The 20,795-nt window shown below is 41.7% G+C and overlaps 1 protein-coding gene across 1 annotated transcript in view; it reads left to right on the top strand.

Annotated features, from left to right (window-relative positions):
• THRB (thyroid hormone receptor beta) overlaps positions 1 to 20,795 on the top strand; it is an 81,901-nt gene that overhangs the window by 12,784 nt on the left and 48,322 nt on the right. The window contains exon 2 of the mRNA XM_040965306.1: positions 12,786 to 13,046. Coding sequence (XP_040821240.1) covers positions 12,786 to 13,046 — 261 coding nt within the window. The remainder of the gene's footprint in view (positions 1 to 12,785; positions 13,047 to 20,795) is intronic.

The raw sequence follows: 20,795 nt of genomic DNA, 5'->3' as shown, positions 1-20,795 counted from the left end.
CCTTGCAGATTTTAAGATCCCATATGGGAACCAGTTCACATCCCAGCTGCTCCATTTGCGATCCAGCTCCCTGCTTGTTGCCTGGGAAGGCAGTCGAGGACGGCCCAAAGCCTTGGGACCCTGCCTTTCCAATTAAAGTAAAATAAGTTTTTTTTAATACATATTGTGGAAAAGTTAGCATGGATTTCAAAATATTTTCGGCGTGCAAACAAATTCATACTTACAATTCCATTTTACCATGATCTTTTTGATCTTGTTTCATAGAAACTCAGAATTGGAGAGATTATTAGAAGCCATCTTCTTTCATATCTTAATATTACAGTGAGAGAAAATAAGCATATGAACTGAAAGTAAAGTGGGTAGGGCCCAGAGCCACACACCATGCAGATTTTTTTTATTTTTCTCCTTGATGATTCTTCATACCTATCACTTCTTAAGCTTGCATCGTCTCATATTATTGTTGTAAAATATTTAAAGATATGATATACAAGGAAGCTGTTTGCTCAGGGCCTCTGAAACTATATCATAAAATGACAATAATTAAAAAAGAAGAAGAAGAAAAACAAAACTAGCACATAGGGAAAAAAAGAGAAAACTATTTGGAATCATAAAGCAGCTATTGGTATAATAATGTTTTCTGCTACAGTAGGTGAACTCCAGAATCAGTGACTTCAAAAAATAGATTCAGGGCTAATTTATGTCAAATCTGATGCCTTCCTTCTTCCCTCCCTTTCTCCCTCCCTTCCTCCTTTCTTTCTTGACTTACTTGATCTATTTGAAAGGCAGAATTACAAAGAGAAGAAGAGAGAGAGAGATTGTGTATGAGCTGGTTTACTCCCCATATGGCAGCAATGGTCAGGACTAGGTCAGGCCAAAACCAGAAGCCAGAACCCAGGTCTCCCATGTGGGTGGCAGAGTACAAGGGTCAAAAGAAATGAAAGGATGTGTTTAGCACCATGTCTGGAATGCAGTGAGTATCCAATCATAAATGACCAACTTTTTTATCATGCTCCATGACACAACCAGGATATTCACTGGACAAATTCAGCATGCTTTCCAGGAAAACTTAAGAAACAAATGCAGCTGTCTTGTTATCTTGCTTCCAAATACTAGAAAATAAATTCAATATAGTCCATTAAACAAATGCCCACAGCTTTTCTTAAAAAAAAAATCCATTTCATAATCCAAGAAGTAGCCACAGATCTAACTCAGAAACATCTTGCAGACTGGCTCTACAGGCATGAGCCTTGAGTATTAACCTTTAATTTGAAATAGCCCCTTAGAATGTTTGTTGAGAAGGTGCTACCAAGAATGTATGGCTGTCTGACTGTATTGTCCCCTGCTCTCCCAGATAAGGAATTCCCAAAGACCCTCTTGTTGGGTGTGGTTCTTATTCAATGCCTTCTCATAGGAGAACTCAGAAATGATCAAGCAGGGCTGGAGTTAGCTAATCTCTGTTCTGAGACAGTGGCCATTGGATCCAGGCAGAGACTTCCTCTCCTTTTCAAAGTCCACAGAACACATTTAATTAATGAAAGCTGGGGTAAAATTGCAGATTTCCAAGACTAAGAATGTGCTCTCCATTTCCTGACCCTGCCCTGCCCCAACCCGTCACAAGAATTTTCCATGTGTCACAAATCATTTGAATAAAGAAGGCCTTTGATGTCCACATGCACTGGCCAAGAGGATGAAAATTCAGTGGGGCGCCTGAACTCCTTGGCCCATTCCAGGGATCATTTCACCAAGCATGCTTCCTCACCCGTGTTCTGTGCCCATGCCACCTGCACATGTGATAACACTCACCATCTGAGAACCTCATGTACTTTTAGCGCCCTTATACCTTCTCACTACTTTCTCCACTCCCAGTGTGCCTATCACCCCACCTCACCAGAGCTGCCCATCCATCTTATGGGATGTTATTCTTTGTCCCTGTGCTCCAGGGACACACGGGGACAGAAAATCTGCCAGGTGTCTTAGCACAAAGCATCCTCTAACCCCTGCCATCATCCTAGGGCATGTTAAAGCAGAGGCAAGATGGTCACTCTGCAACAGGAGGGCCACCTGCCCTCCATCACTCTTGCCCCAGAAGATGCTGCAGCCTCTCATAGGCCTGATGGAGTCCTGTCTTGGCAGTTTGCATACTTGTTGGGATTAGGGAAGGGGAAGCGATCAAGGCTTGTTTTTGCTTACATTTGTTCCAGTGGCTTTGACCACACCACAGCACCTTCTTGAACCTCAGATTTCTTTTATATAAATGAGATGTTTCATTTGGGGTGGCCCTCATGTCTTTTTTTGATTCCTCTCTTCCAAAATCACAGCCTTCTGAATTCGGACAGTTGAGCTAGTTCATTTGCCTCTGAAGCTAGGCATGGCATATGACTGCAATCAGCTTGTGACCTTACATCCTCTGCTGCTTTCCAGGGCCACAAGCAGGGAGACAGATGGAAAGTGGAGCAACTGGGACACAAACTGACACCCATAGGGGATGAAGGATTGGACTGCTGAGCCATGGTCCGAGCCTCCAAATGGCCTTTTTAAAACTCCCAAATGGGCAACAAAGAAACAAAGCAATTCTCCACCACCTTGGTTATTTTGATTTTGTCTTTGTTTTTCTAAGGTTTTTGTCCACCAGAAACAAAGCCCACCATAAACTTAACCTTTAAAAATAAAAACATCATAGGCAGCCTGCATGGGAAAGAGTTCTTGCCATACAGCTGTCTCTTGTTTGGTAGGTTTACCAAATAAAAAAAAAAATGGGTGAGTTAATTAGAAAAGCAACCTCAAGTGTCTGAGATATACACTCAGAATGTCAGAATTTGAAACAGCATTGAGATTGAGCAATAAATCCTTCTTGTGTACCAAAGAGCATATGTTTTCAAGTAGAAGCTCTTGAGAAGGAAGAGGCAGTATACTCATTCCGTCTCTCCTCCTCTGGGTGATTTGGAGGAACCATGTGACCTTTCAGAGCCCTAATGTTTTTGTTCAAGACTTCCAACTATTTATTTTAGCCCATAGAATGCAGTATCTTCTCCCAGTAATGATTAGGTAGGTCATTTGATGTTGACATCCTATTAAGATTAGAGACTAGCATAGTCAGCCACAACCACTTGGATTTGGTTCCTGAATCCATCATTGATCCTACTGTGTGACCTGGACAAGTTGTTCAACCTCCTTTTGCCCCAGCATCCTTACCTGAGAAATGGGGATATTTTTGCTTCATGGAGTTGCTGTGGAATGAGTGAAGAGGACCCCAGAAGTGGTGTCTGACACACACTGAGCCTCTGCCACATATGATCTATGGCTTTGCCTGTTTTTTTATATGTATCTAGAGGAGGAAGATGAAATTATAATCAGAAATCTTGGAGTTGGATTTTCCCATTTCTTGAGATTTACCAGCTAAATATGTAAGAAATGAGAACATTAAAAGCATTCCCTTTTCATTTCTGGCATATAATTTTCCTTCCCTGCTATCCATGAAATACTACTTTCCCCTCTGATTCTTAAATAGGAAAATCACAGATCTTATGTCTCTATGGTAAATATTAAACCCCACCAAAGTTTCAGTTGGGTAAACACATGTGTAACAAATTCTGTGCACTTTATATGGAGACTGAGTCTCCGTGTCAGACATTCATGCTCCCATGATTCACATGGGGATCTTGTTAACCTGCAGATTCTGGTCCTTCAGGCCTCGGGCCACAAAGTTGTATTTCTAACAAGCTCTCGGGTGAACCTGCTGTTTCAGATCCTCAGATGACACCAGAGCAACGAGGACACAGGTGTTCACAAGCCATTTGAGGATGGAGGGGACCTGAGGCTCAACTGACCTCAGCTAGGGACAGGCAGGTGGGAGAGGGACAGGCCTCGAGGATTGACTGCCTTGCTTCCTTTCCAACCCCATCCTTGCTGGCTCTATTTCGGGTCATTGAAATATTTAAGAAAAACAAATGACAGAAAGATATGGAAAACAACAGAAATCCCACCAACTTCTTGTGATGCCCCAGAAGGGTCAAACCATTGAACAGCTGGCAGAAAGCAGTCTGCCAACATGCAAGGCTAAGTTGTCTTCCACAAGACAGGTAGATGGAAAGCAGCCTGATTCTCCCGGCCCCTTCTATTTCTGCTGTTGGATAGGCCCCAAAAGGTGCAAATACCCAAGGCAGAGCCTCCTGGGGGATATCACACTCCCTGGGGGTAACTCTGTCATCCCATTAGGGCCAATTCAGCTAATGTGTTTTGGAAGGTTTTCATGGTGTTCTGATGGCTTGGACACATCTCCAAAGCACCTAACCTCATAGCCTCTTCTGTCTAAAACCCCCACCTGCTCTTATAACTTCTGCAGATGGAAATATTTCCTTCGTAAATGAAAAGTATATCTGCATTGATCTTGATGCTCATGATTTTTCACCTGAGGTGGGGGAAGGAAAAATCATGGTAGATTCCCTGAAAACACAGGGAAAACAACTTGTGGCCCTACAACAACAACAACAAAACACTGTTGGAAGACTATACTAGTACAATGAGACTCCTTTTATAGTGTGATGGATAAAATTGATCTAATTACCACAAAATCACATTTTGACTTTTTATTTGAGAAATTATAAATCTCAAGTTACCTATCCACAAGTCATACCACAATCCTCATTTCTGTGGTTGGATGAGTCCCATCTGTTGCCTCCTTGGGGAAGAGGCACCTGACGTTTGGGAACAAACAGTGGGACTCTTCCTACTGCTACATTCTGCGTTTTTAGAAACGTAGATTCAGATGGGCAACAAGAATAAACACTGTGCTCTGAACTTTCACATAGAAGAAATCTAATCCTGACAATGAACATCTGTTCCCTTTTATGTGTATTTGTGGCTCTTTAATAGGAATGTGTATGGAACAGATGTAGTTTTTCTAATATCCTAAATGGAATCTCCGTGGCCTTTAGGGTAATTACCTTAAAGTTTGAGTCATCCAACCTGAGGATTCTTTGATTAAATCCATAATGAATTATGGAAAAACTAAATGACGGCTCCTAAGGGAAGATTCCACTGAGTCCCAGTCTTTGGGACCTCTGGTCAATGTTCCAGCAGCCAGTTTGTTCTAATGTGGCTAAATGGTTGTAAGTCATTGCCCACGAACCTCATCACCGCCATGCATCCACACAGCCACAAGCAGTTACCGCCATGGTTTTTAATACCCGTGTACAGCTGTTTTGCTTTTTTACTTTGTTTCAGGCTTCACATTAAAACAGATTAATGTGCATCCCATTTAAATGGTCTCAACACACACATTTGAGGAATGTTAATGGTTTCCCCTTGTTATCAAGAGATTATCCTGGTAGTTTCTGGTTTCTGAATGATTACTTGAGAGTTCTGTAACTATGATGATTGTTTTTCATTAGGATGGTGATTGCCTAATGGAATACACAGAAAAACCAAAGAGGGAGCAGCCAGATAAGGAAAAGATTTGTTTGTCTCTTAGCAACTCCCAAATCTTGTCCACCTAATGGACCGAGAATCCCTGGTGATGAAGTAAGAGAACCTTGTAAGATAGCAAATTTTGAGTCACCTGTGTACATAGACAGGCTGATCCGGTCTCAACCTGAGGGAAAACGAATAGAGGAGTGCTTGTTAAATGACAAAACTCCACCAATGAAAGGCAGGATAGCTGAACAAAGAGGTTAATATACAAGCCTTTGAATACTTACAGGCATTTTTGCGGGTACATTTTATATAACTGAGCAGAGGCAGACCAAAGGACCCAGCTCCGACAAGGCTCAGGTGTGAAACAGCAACCTTCCCCGCCAGAGGAATCAGAATATTTGGCAGTATCAGCATCCCATACCAGACCTGCTCAGGCCTAAATACAATATTAATAAGCCAAATTTCTTTTTGCATTTCCAGTGAAAACAACATAAGTAGGAACTGATTCTTTTTTTTTTTTCTCAAACCTCAATGTAGGGACATGTGCTCTAGATCTTGACACAGACATGAACATTAAGCAAATGGACAGAGGCAGAGGTAAAGGAAAATATGTTTGGGGCAAACGGTATGAGAACCAAGAGCAGACCATGAGAAAGCATTTAGTGAGTGGTGGGAAGACAGCATGAGGTGGGAAGGGGTCTCATTGACTCCTGTCTCCCATGGAGCAGAAAGAAGGGGATGCAGACAAATGCTGAGCTGAAACTGATCCCACTAACCATGGATTTGGCTCCATAGTAGACCCTTGGATACAAAAGTGAACCAGTTGTGATCTCAGCTGTTGAGGAGCCCTCAGATCTAAGCAACACATCCCAAGCACAAATAGAAATCAGTAACCTTCTAACCTCCCTTTTTTCCTCATTGGGTGAAATAAATGACAGAAATAATATCTACTAATTAACATAGTTATGTCAGTTACGTGAGACAATACATAAAAAGTGCTTAGAATGCTACCTAACACATAGTAGGTGTTCATTTAACAGTAAGTGTTACTTGTGGTTCCTAGCTGGTAGATTGGCAAATAGTCAGTGGTCAGTAAATTTCAACTCTCCTTCACCTTGGGAAAAAGAAGGTGTTCCTAAGGGTTTGTGACAAAATGGAAATAAAAGATAAGTTCATTTTGGTGTGACAATATTAACTCCACACACAGTTCCCTCATAGAATTCATCTTGAGGAACTTCTGAAAGATGCCTTGCATGCATGATTTAAAAAAAAAAAATGGGGGCACTCATTTTTAGTTTCATTTGCTGCAAACTTTCTGAAAGTGCTTGTGTGTTGTTATTAGGTATATAAAGTACCTTACGCACACCAATAATTTTGCTTTTCTGTCTTTCTCATCTCTTACTGCCAATTCTTTTAGAAGCCAGTGGTCTGGGAGGTCCCCCTGACCAGCTACGACCCATGCTTCCTTGTGTCTTACAAGAGTCAAGACTAAATTATGTAGAATACCAAAATAGTATCTGGTCACCCTCTGAGGGTCTGAGTGTTCATATTGGGAATGCTAACACACATACCAATAATATCTTAGAAACAACATACAATTACATGCTATTAGGACAAAAATGAATGTGTTTTGCAGGAAACAAAGCCTGTTGGCAGACTGAAAAACAGGAGAAGGCCATGTGGGTGGGACCAGAACTGAACTGAGAGGATGCACAAGGTTTGTGGGGAGGATAAAAAAAAGAGAGCAGGAGAATCCATTCTTCACGTTGCTTCCCATGAATTGAGAAGTGAAAACTTGATCCCAAAGCAGTAAAAAAAAAAAAGTGGAATGTAATCCATATTTACTAATCCATAATCCATAATTACTCAGTGAATTTCTACTCGGAGCTCTTCCTGATACATGGGTCAGCACACACAATCTTCACACCAGCATTGGGAGGCATTTTCACCCCTATTTCCTAACAAGACCTAGCAAGATCCTTCCATCATAATTTTTCAAAGTGGTAGTAGTGTATGTCCTTTTAAAATAGTAACCAATTCAACCTCTCTGTGTTTCAGAGATAGTTCCCATCCTTTGCCCAATTATTCCAAAAGTGAAAGCCTCATGACCTCAACTTGGCCAGCACTGCCTCTGCAGAGACCCTCATGATGGCAGCAAGTGGCACCCCGGGGACTGCAGCATCAGGCCAGTGTGAAGTTTCCCAGGCCAAGTGCAAACACCAAGATGGACTGACAGGCACTTGGAAACATGAGCCAGCAGGCTGTCGCAGGCATTAGCAGACTAACAGGAATATGTGCATAGTTCAGAGTACTGAAAAGACAGTGTTGAGACACCAATAGCCTTTGCCTTGGCGTTCTTTGTGGAGTTTTTCACCAGACACATGTCTGGACAGCAAGCAATGAGCTAAGCCTGTGGTTTAGGTGGAGTGTACATGGACTACCAATGCCAAAGTCAAAGCAGTTGGTTTACCCAGTGTGGGGACTAGGAAAACAGAGATGTCTACCTGCCCTTCCGGCTGTCTGTGTCCACAGAACATGTCTACATTGCAGCCTCTGTTCATGGAAGAACACTGCAGAACGTGGATGGCTAACCAGTTGTGGCTCACTCTGTCTTGCATAGAGCAAATCATAACTCAATGGATAGAAATTCTAGGATAAGTAAAGGATTGTCTATGTCCTGCTCAGCTTCAGGAGTATTTGGATCTTTCTATGTTACATTCGATTGTTTCAAATATTTATTGAGGTCCTGTCGTGTTAAGGTATTATGCTTCAAGCTGTGCAAATTGAGAGATGGGTAAAGCGGTTAGAGTCTAGTGAGGGAGGGAAACATGGTGTGCCATTGACATAATACAAGGGGGACATGCTATGTTTTTGCCTGAGAAAAGACATAGACAAATACTAGAGATATTTAGGAAAGAAATCCACAAATGTAGAGTAATTGAGCCAGAATCACAGTCAAAATCTGAACCCTGAATACCAAACCCTGTATATGGTATCCTGCCTCTAAAATGCAAAACAATTTTAATCAGAAAAGCATTTCTAGGAGGGTAACTCTTCTGCAACCACTTGGTTAGAATCTTATTTCCATTGTCTTAGTTCTTTCCCAAGGTACCACCTTGCTGTTGTATCCTGAAATACTTGAATATTTTAATATCATTCTTCCTTTTCTGGTGGACAGATTTTATTTCTGTTGTCTTTAGTGAACTGTTCAGGAATAGCGTGTAAGGGGCTGCAGTAATGAGATTGCTGTTTCTTTATTGCAAAAGAGCCCTTTAGGTCAATGTTGTGTCATTAGGTTAAGGTTAGGGTTAGGGTTAAGGTTGGGGTTGGGGTTAGGGTTAGGGTTAAGGTTAGGGTTAGTGCCATGCAGATGATGCTCAGCAAGGAAGGGCAAACTCAATCATTCACTTCCCTTGAAATACACAGGTCTGTATGTATCTAGTTACTGTAGTAACAGTTCACATAGCACAGCCCGATTGTTGTTTTTAATTCTGCTTGTCAATCTGCATCACAACTGACAAGTTGATAACTGTCTTGGTGTCTAAAATGTGAAATATTAAAGCCAGATACTATCTGGGATCCACTAAATAGCCAAGGGTACGTAGTTAATGTGAACAACAGATGTGATCATTTCCAGAATCTCCTTTATATACTGAATTTTTAATTAATTATCTGAAGCACAGAGTTTCAGAAACAGAGCTTCCACCCAGTGGTCCACTCACCAAATGGTAGCAATGGCCACTGCTGGGCCAGGCAGAAGTCAGGAGTCGGGAATTTCTGCCAAGTCTCCTACACAGGTGCAGAGTCCAAGCAATCAGGCCCTTTCCTGCTGTTTTCTCAGGCACATTAGCAAGAAGGTGGATTCAAAGTGGAGCAGCTGGGACTCAAACCAGCATGCATATGGAATGCCAGCCTCACAGGCACGGGGTTGACCTGTTACACCACAGCACAAGTCCCATAGTATCTCCTTTTTAAGATGTTTTTGTTTGTTTGATTGGTTTTTTTGTAACTAGTGTTTGCACTATGTCCCAGATAATGTGCAGAACAACAATTTGTATTTACAGCCCCACTTAGAATTTATATCATCTAATTCATAAAATGTTGGGTTTTTTTTATGACAATGCAAAGGTACTCCAAAGCTTTGTAAAACATTAGAGCCTAAGATGGAAACAGCATGCTTACTCAAAAATCTGTCAATCATTTTTTGATTTTGTTGTTGTTGTTGTTATCTCAGATGTGCCTTAACCCTATGGGTCTCATACTCCATTGAGTATCGGAATCACCTGGAGAACTCAATAGATCTTTACCTGTCCAGGTCCTATCCTTCTTCCAAGAGCCTGACCTGCAGTGTTATTTAACAGCAGCGTCTCAGAGGACTGTGGCACATACCAAAATGTGAGAGTCACTGACTTAAAACTTTAGAGATATTAATCCCTGTGTAAAGAAATGGCTCATCATTATTTCGGGAGGGGCATCAAAGGGTATAGACATTGAACATAGTAAACACAACACAGGAAACCATTATTTCCCACCGTGTGTATATGGACATAACCTGTGGCTCTCACCACCAGCAGAACACCCAGCGGGCAAACTGAGAAAGGTTGACACAGTGGGGGTCTCATATCTTTTGGGGAATGGAAGAGGCATTACATGTGCCTTCTTTACCACATTTTTCAGAGGATACAAATCAAGAACTTTTTTTTAATAAACCCCTATTGAATTTTCCCATGATCCCACCATTTTTTTTCAGTGTCTAAGTTTCCCAGCAATGCCTCAACCAATCAACCTGTCAATTAAGCAACTGAATATCATTATCGTAAATGTAATTATAGATTATAATTATGAGCTTGTAAATGCCTCCTGTGAAGGAAGCCCTTTTCCCAAACCATCACAGCTGCTTCTTGTAGGAACGTGGAAGGCAACAATAGTCCCTACCTCACCCCAGCTATGGCCTCCCTGCGTGCTTGCCCAAGGGCTGCGCTGAGCAAGCTTTCCCTGGCTGTGGTTTAAGGGGGAAGGTCCCCTTGAGGGGAGGCTTGTCTCCCAGCAATTCTCATCCAAGCATCCTTTCATTAAGAAGTGATGTCTACTCGATTTGTCTATATTTCCTCATTTCTTTGGGGGCAGGGGAATTAATGCCAAATGTTAAGATGTTCCTTAGGAAAACCCAAAGTCGAAGGCTTTACACAATAGTATGAGAACTTCCCGTTGTTTAAGTTGAGCTTTACAGGGTGCAATTTGCTCAGAATTTAAGAGTTGCTGATCATAAAGCAGATACTCTAGAAATATGCATGGGACATAGACTTTTTTTTTTTGGCTTGGTTTTGCCTTTTTTTTTTTTTTTGGTGTTTTAATTTTAGATTATGTTAACAGTTGATCAGGGTGGGAAGGATGAAGGGTTAGGCAGAAGTGGGTGTGATCATTGCTTCCAAATTTTCTATTTCTTCTTCCTGTTTCTGAGGGATGGAGAGTAAGGCTTTTAATATCTGTGAAAGTGAAACCCAAAATTAACCCTTGCATTCAGTAGCCTTATATTTAGCTCATGAAAACCTGAAACTCTCACAGATAAGAGATATTTAAATGAACTCTACATAGATTGGGCTAGTTTAAAATGCAATGCAAACTCCTAAGATCTCAATCAGCTATGTTGTTTTTAGAGACCTTGAGAATAAGTGCTTATAATTACAGCACTAGCTGCACGGGTGGAAAGCCAAAGAACTTGAGTCCAGGTCTTTTTGATTCATTGTGCAGTAAATAATATAAACTCTGGGAAGAAAAAAAAAACTTTTTTTTTTTTACCTTACCTCTTGCATTAGCTAGCACAGCCTTTTGTGAATCTCCATAGCTCCTCTCTGAATAAGATAAAGCATTGCAACAGAAAGCCAACACACTGTGATCAATTTCAAGCCATGGCGTTTCCATTTCCTGTAACACAGAAACCTCATGCCAGTTCTGACGATTATCATCTCTGCTGCCGATGGTCTTCTCCTGGAGTAGATAAGTGTGCTTGGGGACTGGAATTTTCCTTTAGTAGCTGAACACATGTAAGGAGGAATATAGCTTCCAAAAGTTGTTAGAGAAACCATCCTGACTTACATCAAATGAATATGTCCAAAAAGTACGGAAGATGCTATGAAAACCTAAAGCACTCTTACCTCTGAATTAAATAGCTTCAGATTCATTTGGAGTATCTGAGAGGCAGCTTAAAATTTCCTATTGTTTCTCTAGGCAGCGTGGTCATTAGTTATTTTGGCATAAAATAAAAATCCACATACAAATTCCAGTCCTTAGATCATTTGTTATTAGTTGTTTAAGAGAAGAACTCTATTATTTTTTTTCTAATTTTGACAAACTAAGAATTTCTGGAAATATGGATGACCAGATGGATTCTGTTTTTTTTAAATATATGTACAACATGCATCTAAATATGTATTCTAGGCTGTTTATCAGCTGTCTTGCTTTTGCTCTCTACTCTTTATCCACGAACAGTAAGGCTATTCAAGGAGGTAAAATTTGCCACCAGGAAAGGTAATGTGAGAACTCTTTTATCATATTCCTTTTTTTTTTTCCACTTTCTAAAGAGCAAACCTTAAAGTCCTGATGAATGGATAGATACAAGCAATATAATGTATATAACTAGTTAACCACCAGGTACCCCTGCAGAGGAGTTTGGAACTCATCATTCTAATAGTAGGGCTCCTAATTTGCTCTACACTAAAGCCCTATATACCTTCTTCCTCTGATCTCCTTGCCTGTCCAGGACTACACAGAAACCATTTACAACCTCTCTATTTGTGCAAGCCAATGTTTTTGTGTTCTGTTTTAGTTGTGGTGTGTTTAGACCATTGGGAGTAGTCACAACAGAGTTGTCACTCTCAGTGTGGCCACGTGAGCCTGTCCCAAGTAAGTCCCAGGGTGTCCCTCAGGTCAGCCCGTGATAACACCCAAGTCAAACAAGGCTGAATCCTGGCTGTTTTATGGCCTAAGCATCTGACCTCAGGCCAACCCTGACTCTCAGGACCTCACACGGTCATCTGTGCAGTAACATGAAGGGTGTGAACCCGCTCATGGGCCACTGAGGTGGAGTGGGATTGGTGAAAGCACAGCCTCTCCATGGAGGAGCTGGTGTCTTTCTAGGCACTAAAAAGAAGGAGGCATGTGTTGATCACTGCGGCAGGCAAGCCACAGGACATGCATGGTTAAATGCCCAAGGCTGACCAACCCTGTGTCTTATCACTACTGTCAAGTCGAGGTACAGATGAATACTGTCAGCCCCAAAGAACTGAAAAGCAACTGGTTTCCCAAAGCTCTGCATCTCAGCAAACTCTTGACAATACCAACAGCTCATCAGCTCCTGTTTTTCCACCATGCAGAAAATGGCCTTCCAGCCTGGGACAAACCAAAGCCCTGTGCAGACGGAGAGCACGCCTGGAAGCTACGAGGAATGTCTGAAGCCTGCCTGCACAGGAAGAGCCATCCGGAGAGGCGCAGCACGCTGAAAAACGAACAGTCCTCACCACAGCTCATCCAGAACACCTGGACTAGCTCGATATTCCACCTGGACCCCGACGATGTGAGCGACCAGAGTGTCTCCATTGCCCAGCCCTTCCAGACGGAAGAGAAGAGATGCAAAGGTAACTGCTTTGTTGTTGTTTTAAGATGCGATCTCGTGCTGCAGCAAGGAAAACCTCTCTGCCGTGCCTGTGTGCTCGGCTGTCCTCTCCTCCCCCGTGTGCCGGTGTGAGTGTTTCCCCCACCTGTTCTGCGTCGAACTTTCTGGATCTCCAAATCTTTAAGCATCAGTAATGGAAGTGAGAGTCAAAGGAAAGCAGTGCATTTCAGTTTCGTGTTGTGTTGGGACGTTTAGGGAGAAGACATTTTTACTTCTCTAATAAACAGATGAATGGTTAGTTTTAGCTTTCATTCTGTTTGGGGATCTAAGGCAAAATAGACATCGCTGTAGGTATAGAACTACCTGTTTTGTTGTATGTGTGTTTGCACACATGTGCACATCTGTGTGTGTGTGTTTTCCCAAGCTAATGGGATTTAAAAGCCTACCTTTAACCTAAATAGACAATTGATGCTCAGAAGAGAGGTTTTAAGTTGTTGTCTTTTACATAGTAAATCTTTGTTATCCTGAAAGGAGAAGGATTATGGTATTAGCAGATTGTCACCTCCCAAGGGGAGAACACTGAGTTGCCGCTTGCATGGGATTTAACCGCCTTTGCCTCAGGTGGCCTCCACCCTGACAGATGCCGGTGCGTTGATCTCTTGATGGTCTTAGGGCTCCCCAAATCGACTTCTCTCATCGTGTCTTTAAATGTCCAAGTTCACCTATCTTCCCAGTTTAATTTTCAACGTTGAGTCTAAGGGAAAAAAAATAGTCTTTTCAGGTTTTTCTTTGGTATTTAGGACTGGGAACTCAAGATAATGTTTTTTGTATGTTTGAAAATGTTACAATCATATACTAATGCATAAGAATGCAATGTGCAGACATATATGCCATGAGGTCCTAATGCATGTAAACACCTGATCGTAGCTGCCAGAGAGCTGGCCTTTTAGTTTTTCTGAAATACTTGGAAAGCCCATGGGAAGCACCAGATTACTTGGGGAGTTGAATGTGCCAAGTGGCCCAGTTGGAACTAGGGCCCTTCTCATACAGTCATGAAATCTGGTTAGAGTTCTGAGAGTGGCCAAAATGATTAGTCTTCCATTTGGAAATATTTGGGTTTGAATTATCTCTCGTATTTGCTAGTAGAAAATTTGGGAAGTTAAAATGCATATTTTTTTAAAAAGCAAAAAAAATTTTTCTTCAAAGGATGTAAGAGAGGTTTGTCTGTGTGTGTGTGTATGCCCAAACACGCACATTTGCTCAGTACACAATGGAGGTGCCATCCTAGCAATTACGACCAGACTGTAGCTTCAGCGTTTATGGGTTAGCATTAAAACAATGCCAGTCTTTAGCTGACAGTGAAATGCCAAGAGGAAACTGTAGTGTCCTCATGATTTAAGGATCTCATGAACTAAACTTAATTCATGCACAATTGGTACCCATAGTAACTCATTCATAGTAGCTCATTCATAGACTCCACCTAAAATTTTTCAGTAATAGGGGTTTTGAGTACTTGCAGTTCCCGACCTAACCCTTTCCCTTTGCTGGGGCACCTTAGAAGCAAGAAGAGATAGTTTTAGTACACAACCAAGACCCTAAGTATGGGTACTGTGCTTGAGACCACGTGTTTTTGAGACTGACATATTTTGGGCTAGAATCCTGAACTGTCTACTTTCTGTCCTTGGGCAAACTTAAGTAATTGTTGAAAGGATGAAGTAAGATCATGCGTTTACACATTTAGCATAGTACCTGACATATAGGACTCTCTGAAGGGCAACTGTGGTCATTACTGTGTGGTTAAAGATGCACCAAGCCAGAACTGTGAGCCTGGTAATAAATGCGGGACATGTGGGAGCAGAGCATACAACTGTGGGATGGGCAGGACATTTCATTAAAAAATGCAAGTAATTTTTGAAAGTTCTTCCTCAAGATTCTAATAATGAAGGGAGACCACTAGGGCAAATTCTCCTATGGTTCCTGGAGGACCAGCAAGGCTCCGTGACATGGATATAAGACAATGCCTTGATTCAACAGGAAAATACTGCTAGAAAGAATACGTCTCATGGCTCCAAAATCATATAAATGAAATTTCTCTGCCTCACAGTACACACCTGTATTTAGTGAGGCACCAATGAGGTCAGAAAAAAACAATGTGCTTCATCATTTTTTTTTTCTGGAGTTGGTTCTTCTCCATCTGCTATGCTTGGCTGTTACCTCTGTGATGATACTTCAAAAAGTTTGTGAAAGAATGAAAAAAGTTAGTTTAATTTTGGCACAAAAATGTTTACATCCTAGAATACTTTTTCCTATAATATGCATTTCCCATGAATTTTTGAAGATCCCTTATATGCATGGATTTCAAAATTCTTTTCTTCCAAAATCAACTACACTTTAATTCCATTTTCCACAAACTGTTTTTGGAAGGACCTCATACACAAGTACAGTCACTGTGCAGAGAGTTTGGTTTTAATATCCTCCTGCTGTATGCTTCCTGGCTAACTGACTACTATGCAAAATATCCTCATCCTGGGCTACAATTCCATTGATGCTCAGTGTCTGTCAAGTACCCAGTCCTTGTAGTATATTGTCTTTGATATCCAGGTATAAAGAAATAACAGTGGAACCAAGAGAACAGCCAACTTTCCTCATTCCAAGGACCCACAAGGAATTGGTAATAGCAAACTGTAGTGAAAAGATATGGAAACATTAAAATCTACAATGTAATATGCAAAAAATACAAGTTGGCTGTTTGAAATTGCACAATAGACCCATCTTCCAAAGTGGCAGTCGGGTCAGGCTTATCCCGTGTACCTCTAACTATGTTCTGTGAATAGCATTCTTCCAAAAACTTGATAACATCGTCTGTTGGTATGAGTGCAGAAATTAAGAATAAACTGCAGGGCTCTTGCAGCAGTGGAGCACTAACACACACGTGTGTAGTCGGTGAACTCATCTCCAAGCAGTGTGTTGGGTGTTGTCAGACTTGCGTGGTCAGTCGGGTGTGGCTAGAACTGTGGTTCTGCTATGCAGGTATCCCTAACAGACCAGACTGGCTTTGTGGCCTTTCACTTGAAGCACTGTGGAATCGTTGATTTTGGTTTGTAGCAATCTCAGGATTTTTTTTTTCTCTTTAGGGTTACTCTGGGCTTGTATTTAATGTTATGTTTTTCATTCTGCACTGAATACTGGTTCTCTGTTCAACTGTTCCTGTGTCAGCAAGCATTTTATTGGCAGCACGTTTAACTAGAATGCGAGCTGGAATCCTCAGATTGTGCTGCAAAGCCCACAGCTCCAGTCTGAGTTTCAGAGACTCTCCCAGTGGGAACAAGTGGCATTTCCTTCCCCCGACACACCTGTCCCCCTAGCTCTGTGACGTTGGCGCTGGCATGCTAATTTGAATTGATTGCTTGATTCTGAAGACCACATCCTGTTGTCCCTTGTCTTTCTCCTCTCTTCCCTGAGTCAGTGCTCAGTCTGCTGAAAGTGTGGGCTGCCAGCCAGTGCCAGCAGCAGCACCTGGAGATTGTTAGAAATGAATATCTCAGCCTCTGTCCACGTTAATGAGCTGAAAGCTCCGGAGTGGAGCCCAGAAATCTGGGTAGAGCCCAGAAATCTGGGTGGAGCCAGTGCTCTTGATAGTTCTTGGGACCTGAGGATCAGGAAGTGAAGGGCTGGAGAATACTTAGTCTTAAGAGAGGGTGTGCCACCTAGTGGGCACGTGGGGAATGTGTATTTTTCTTTGCACTGAGGAACTCTGGAGTCTGTTTCTACATTGGGGCCTTTTCTTAGGCCAGGCTTACCTTAATAACCAACTATATCGCAAGCTCCTAATCTTACACCCACCTGGGAACACCCAACCCTGAGACATGCGGTCTTCTGAAAGTCCCACACTGTTAGGCTGGAAGTCTGATCCTCCCCGAGTTCCTGCAAAGTGTGTCTACTCTGCCATCTCATCTCCTCCTTGAGCTTCTATCAAGGACCCACAGAATCTCACTGGTCCCACAAGGATGCTCCTAGACAGAGCCACGGAGCCCTGGCGCTGGATCTAACCATTGAACCAGTTAGGTCTTCATATTTTGATGTTTGCCTTTGATATTAGTTAGGGGAAACAGAGGCAGTAACTGACCTGCCTCCCTGTCTGCGACAGAAGACAGATCTGCTCCAAGCTTAATATCAAAATCGTGAGTTTCAGATACCTAGGAAGGCAAGTGACAATAGCCAAAGTCATTTTCATGACAAGTTACTGTTTCTCATGATAAAAGCCCTAAATGGTCAATTGAGAAAAAAAAGAAAATTTCTATCATTTTTAATATTGCAGATCATTGTTCAAATCATATGTTATGTCCCCCAAGGACAAGCTTTGATAATTTTTGTAATATTTTGGTCTTTTTCCTGGGCACATCTTTTTTCTTTTCTTTCTTTTTTTTTTTTTTTGACCAACTTGATATATTGGACATAACATTTTTAATCAGATTTTGGTACTTATCAATATATCATGAACATTTCCCCATTCCATTAAATATTCTCCTAAATCCCAGCTTTTATTGGCTATAGATTATCCGTGCTTATAGATGTGCCAGAATTTATTAAACCACTACTCAAGATTTAGACAAGTCAAAGCAATTTTTAAAACAGTATCTTATGTCAGCAAAGGGGCAGACTACTAACTCATGTTCTTTATCAAGAGAAAAAAAAAGAATCATATCAGTGATGGCAATTTTAAATGATGTACAATTCTCATGTACTAAAATAACAGAGCGTTCTGAAAAATGGAGACATAAATGCAAGCCGTCGCGTGCATGATCATCCTTCAAGTCAGACTTGCACATTTTCAGTGGCTGATCACTGTCCTGCCGTTAAGTGAAGTACAAGGGCATCTTTAGGTGAATGAGAGATCTAGAAGCTTGAGCCCCTCCCCACGCCGTTGGGCCCCATCCGTCTCTGCTCTCCTCTCTGGCTCTCCTCTCCATCCATCAGCGTCTGCAGTCCGCCGAGCACAGCTGTGGTTCATACAGCGCAAGGGCGCTTGGGGAGACTGGGAGCTCATCGTGAGCACAAGCGCTGTCTACCAACTTCGGCATAGAAGGAGAAGGAGAGATATGTGACAGAATCCTTCAGAAATGGGCCAAGGCAGAAATGGAGGGGCAAGAAAGAAAGAAACACTCTTAACCAGAGGTAATGGAGAAAGGAAGTAGAAACTGAAAATTGTCAAAGAGAGGCGGCTCTCGGGATTTCAAGGATCTGTTCTGTCCAAGTTCATTTTCCTTGAGATATTGTTTAGAAGTATCTGTCCAAAGTTCCTCTTATAATATCCCCAGAAGTATTCACGCAGCCACCCAATAAGGAGGATGTGTGTCAGCTGTGTTCTGTGCACCTTTATTTAAAAAAAAATTTTTTTTTTAAAGGAAGGAAGGAGACAGAAGGAAGGACAGAGAGAAAGATCATCCTTCCACTGGTTCACTCCCCAGAGGACAGCAAAGGCTGAAACTGAGCGAATCCAAAACCAGGGGCCAGAAGCTTCTTCTGGGTCTCCCATGTGGGTACAGGGGCCTAAGGCTTTGGACCATCCTCTACTGCCCTTCCAGGCCACAAGCAGAGCTGGATGGAAAGTAGATCAGCCAGGACATGAACTGGTGCTCATATGGGATCCCTGCACTTGTAAGCAGTGAATGAGCCAATTGATCCATTGCAGGGCCCAGGGAACTATTCAAATAGATTATGTTATAACTAAAGTAATCATTAGGGAAAAATGTTTTTAACTTTCTTAAAAATGGTGCCCTTAGAGGGCTAAAGTCCTAAGCTTGCATGCGTGCCAGTTCCCATCCAGCTCCTTGGAATGGCTCAAAGCCTTTGGATCATATACCTCATGGGAGTACAGGGAAGGCCCATAAGAAGCTACTGGCTCCTGGTTTCAGACTGGGTCAACTCCAGCCACTGCAGCCATTTGGGAAGTGAACTAGTAGTTGAAAGATTCCCTCTCTCTCTCTCTCTCTCTCTCTCTCTCTCTCTCTCTCCTCAAACACATACACATCAATAAGAATATTTTAAAAAAAAATAAACTAGTAGTTCAATATGATTATATATGTCTCCTTAGAGAGAAAATATGGCAGAAAAAAATTAAATCAGTACTGAGCCTTCAGTCCCTTCACCGAGCTAGAATTGATGTGAGCCTGTGCAGAGCAAGAGTTAACCAGAAACCCAGAACCTACCAAAATGTGGGAGTGAGAGTAAGAAATCCTCCTGACCTGTTGCCCATGGCATTGAACTGACACGAGATTATGACTTTGCGTGAACCCCCTTCCCTAAGAAATTTGTCAGGAATGGCTTCTATAAAGGATTTCTCATTATTGAACTTCTCATCTTAAAGCATAGAATAATGCTGCAATGTTTAAGATATCTCTATTGTAAAGTCATTTGACATTTGAGAATATTGGCTTCTAAGGCTACATGGCTATTGTCTGAGTACACCCCTGCTACCTGTACTGCCCTATAACGCACAGTGGCAAAGGCCATACTGCTTTAAGTCAAGCCTCAGAACTAACAAAAAGATATTTATTGAACTCTGTTTGCCTTGAGGTAGAAAGAACTTCTTACAATAAGCCTAAGATTTAGAGCGAAAGGTCAAAACTGTGTAAGTAAGAGAAGCTACTGCCCTTTAAGGGGGAAAAATACATGTTAATTTTTGCAGCAATCTCAATTGAATGGGTTTCCAAGGAAACGAGTATCTGCAAGGGGTTCAACTCACTTAATATTTATGAGCAGACACTGAGAATGGTGCTTTCTTGTTACCTCTTCCTGGTCACACACAATACGCTCATTCCTAACTTTTCTTTGTCATTCTAAGTCTCATTTTTACCCTAAAAGGAAAAAAAGAATGTATATTCTGGTTCTTTTTTCAGACTTTGCCGTGTCAAGGATACAAATCTGGTGATCACCACTAAAAAGGGAGAAATTTACGCTAATCCATTTGACTCACTTTTCTTGACTGAATCAAAGGTACTTTGATTGTGCTTGCCATTGTTTTTAGCGTCTGCTCACTTGTTGAGTCCTGCCTTTTCTGGGAGTTGAGCTAGAAAGACTTGGCCAGTGACCTAGTCTTCAAGTTTGAGTAAGCTAGATTTTGTTGAAAGATATCCTAAGGCAGATTTAAAATTTTCACTTTTTATATTTTATTTCAAAGTAAGCTCAGGCTTACCCAAAGTCATAATATTGCAAAGAATTCCATATATTCTTCACTAGCTATTGACATCCTCCTGCCAACAACTTTATTGTCCTGTGTGTGTGAATGTTTAAACCATTTGACAAGTTGCAGGCACTAGCTCCTGTTACTCTAAATACTTGTGTTTGTCTCCTAAACTGACGGAAGCTCTTCAACAATCATGGTGCAATGATTAGAATCTGGAAACCAGACATAGATATATACTACTGTCTAATCTATAGACTTTATTCAAAACCTACAAACCTTTATCTCCACCCCTCAGAGAGGCCATCAAGGCCGCACTGGTACCATTTCCTGGGGCTTTGTTTCCTGCACAAAAGTGGGCCAGGAAATGTGTGGCCCATAGTCCTTCCCCAGTCTTGCTTCCTCATTCAGGATCCAAGATTACGCATGCACTCTAGGTTTCCTGTGTCTCTTGTTTTCCAGTTCCACTCCTGCTTTGATACGGTACAATTGGTATATATTCCTGGCATGCAATGGGAGGTTTTGATATGTGTACATATTTTGAAATTACTAACCAGGAAAATTGATCTATATGTCACCTCACATCCA

Source organism: Ochotona curzoniae, unplaced genomic scaffold (genome assembly GCF_017591425.1).
Source record: "Ochotona curzoniae isolate NIBS_2020 unplaced genomic scaffold, NIBS_Ocur_1.0 contig_1302, whole genome shotgun sequence".
NCBI classification, from domain to species: Eukaryota; Metazoa; Chordata; class Mammalia; order Lagomorpha; family Ochotonidae; genus Ochotona; species Ochotona curzoniae.
The sequence above is the reverse complement of the archived record's forward strand: the minus strand, read 5'-3'. Positions and strand labels throughout refer to the sequence as shown.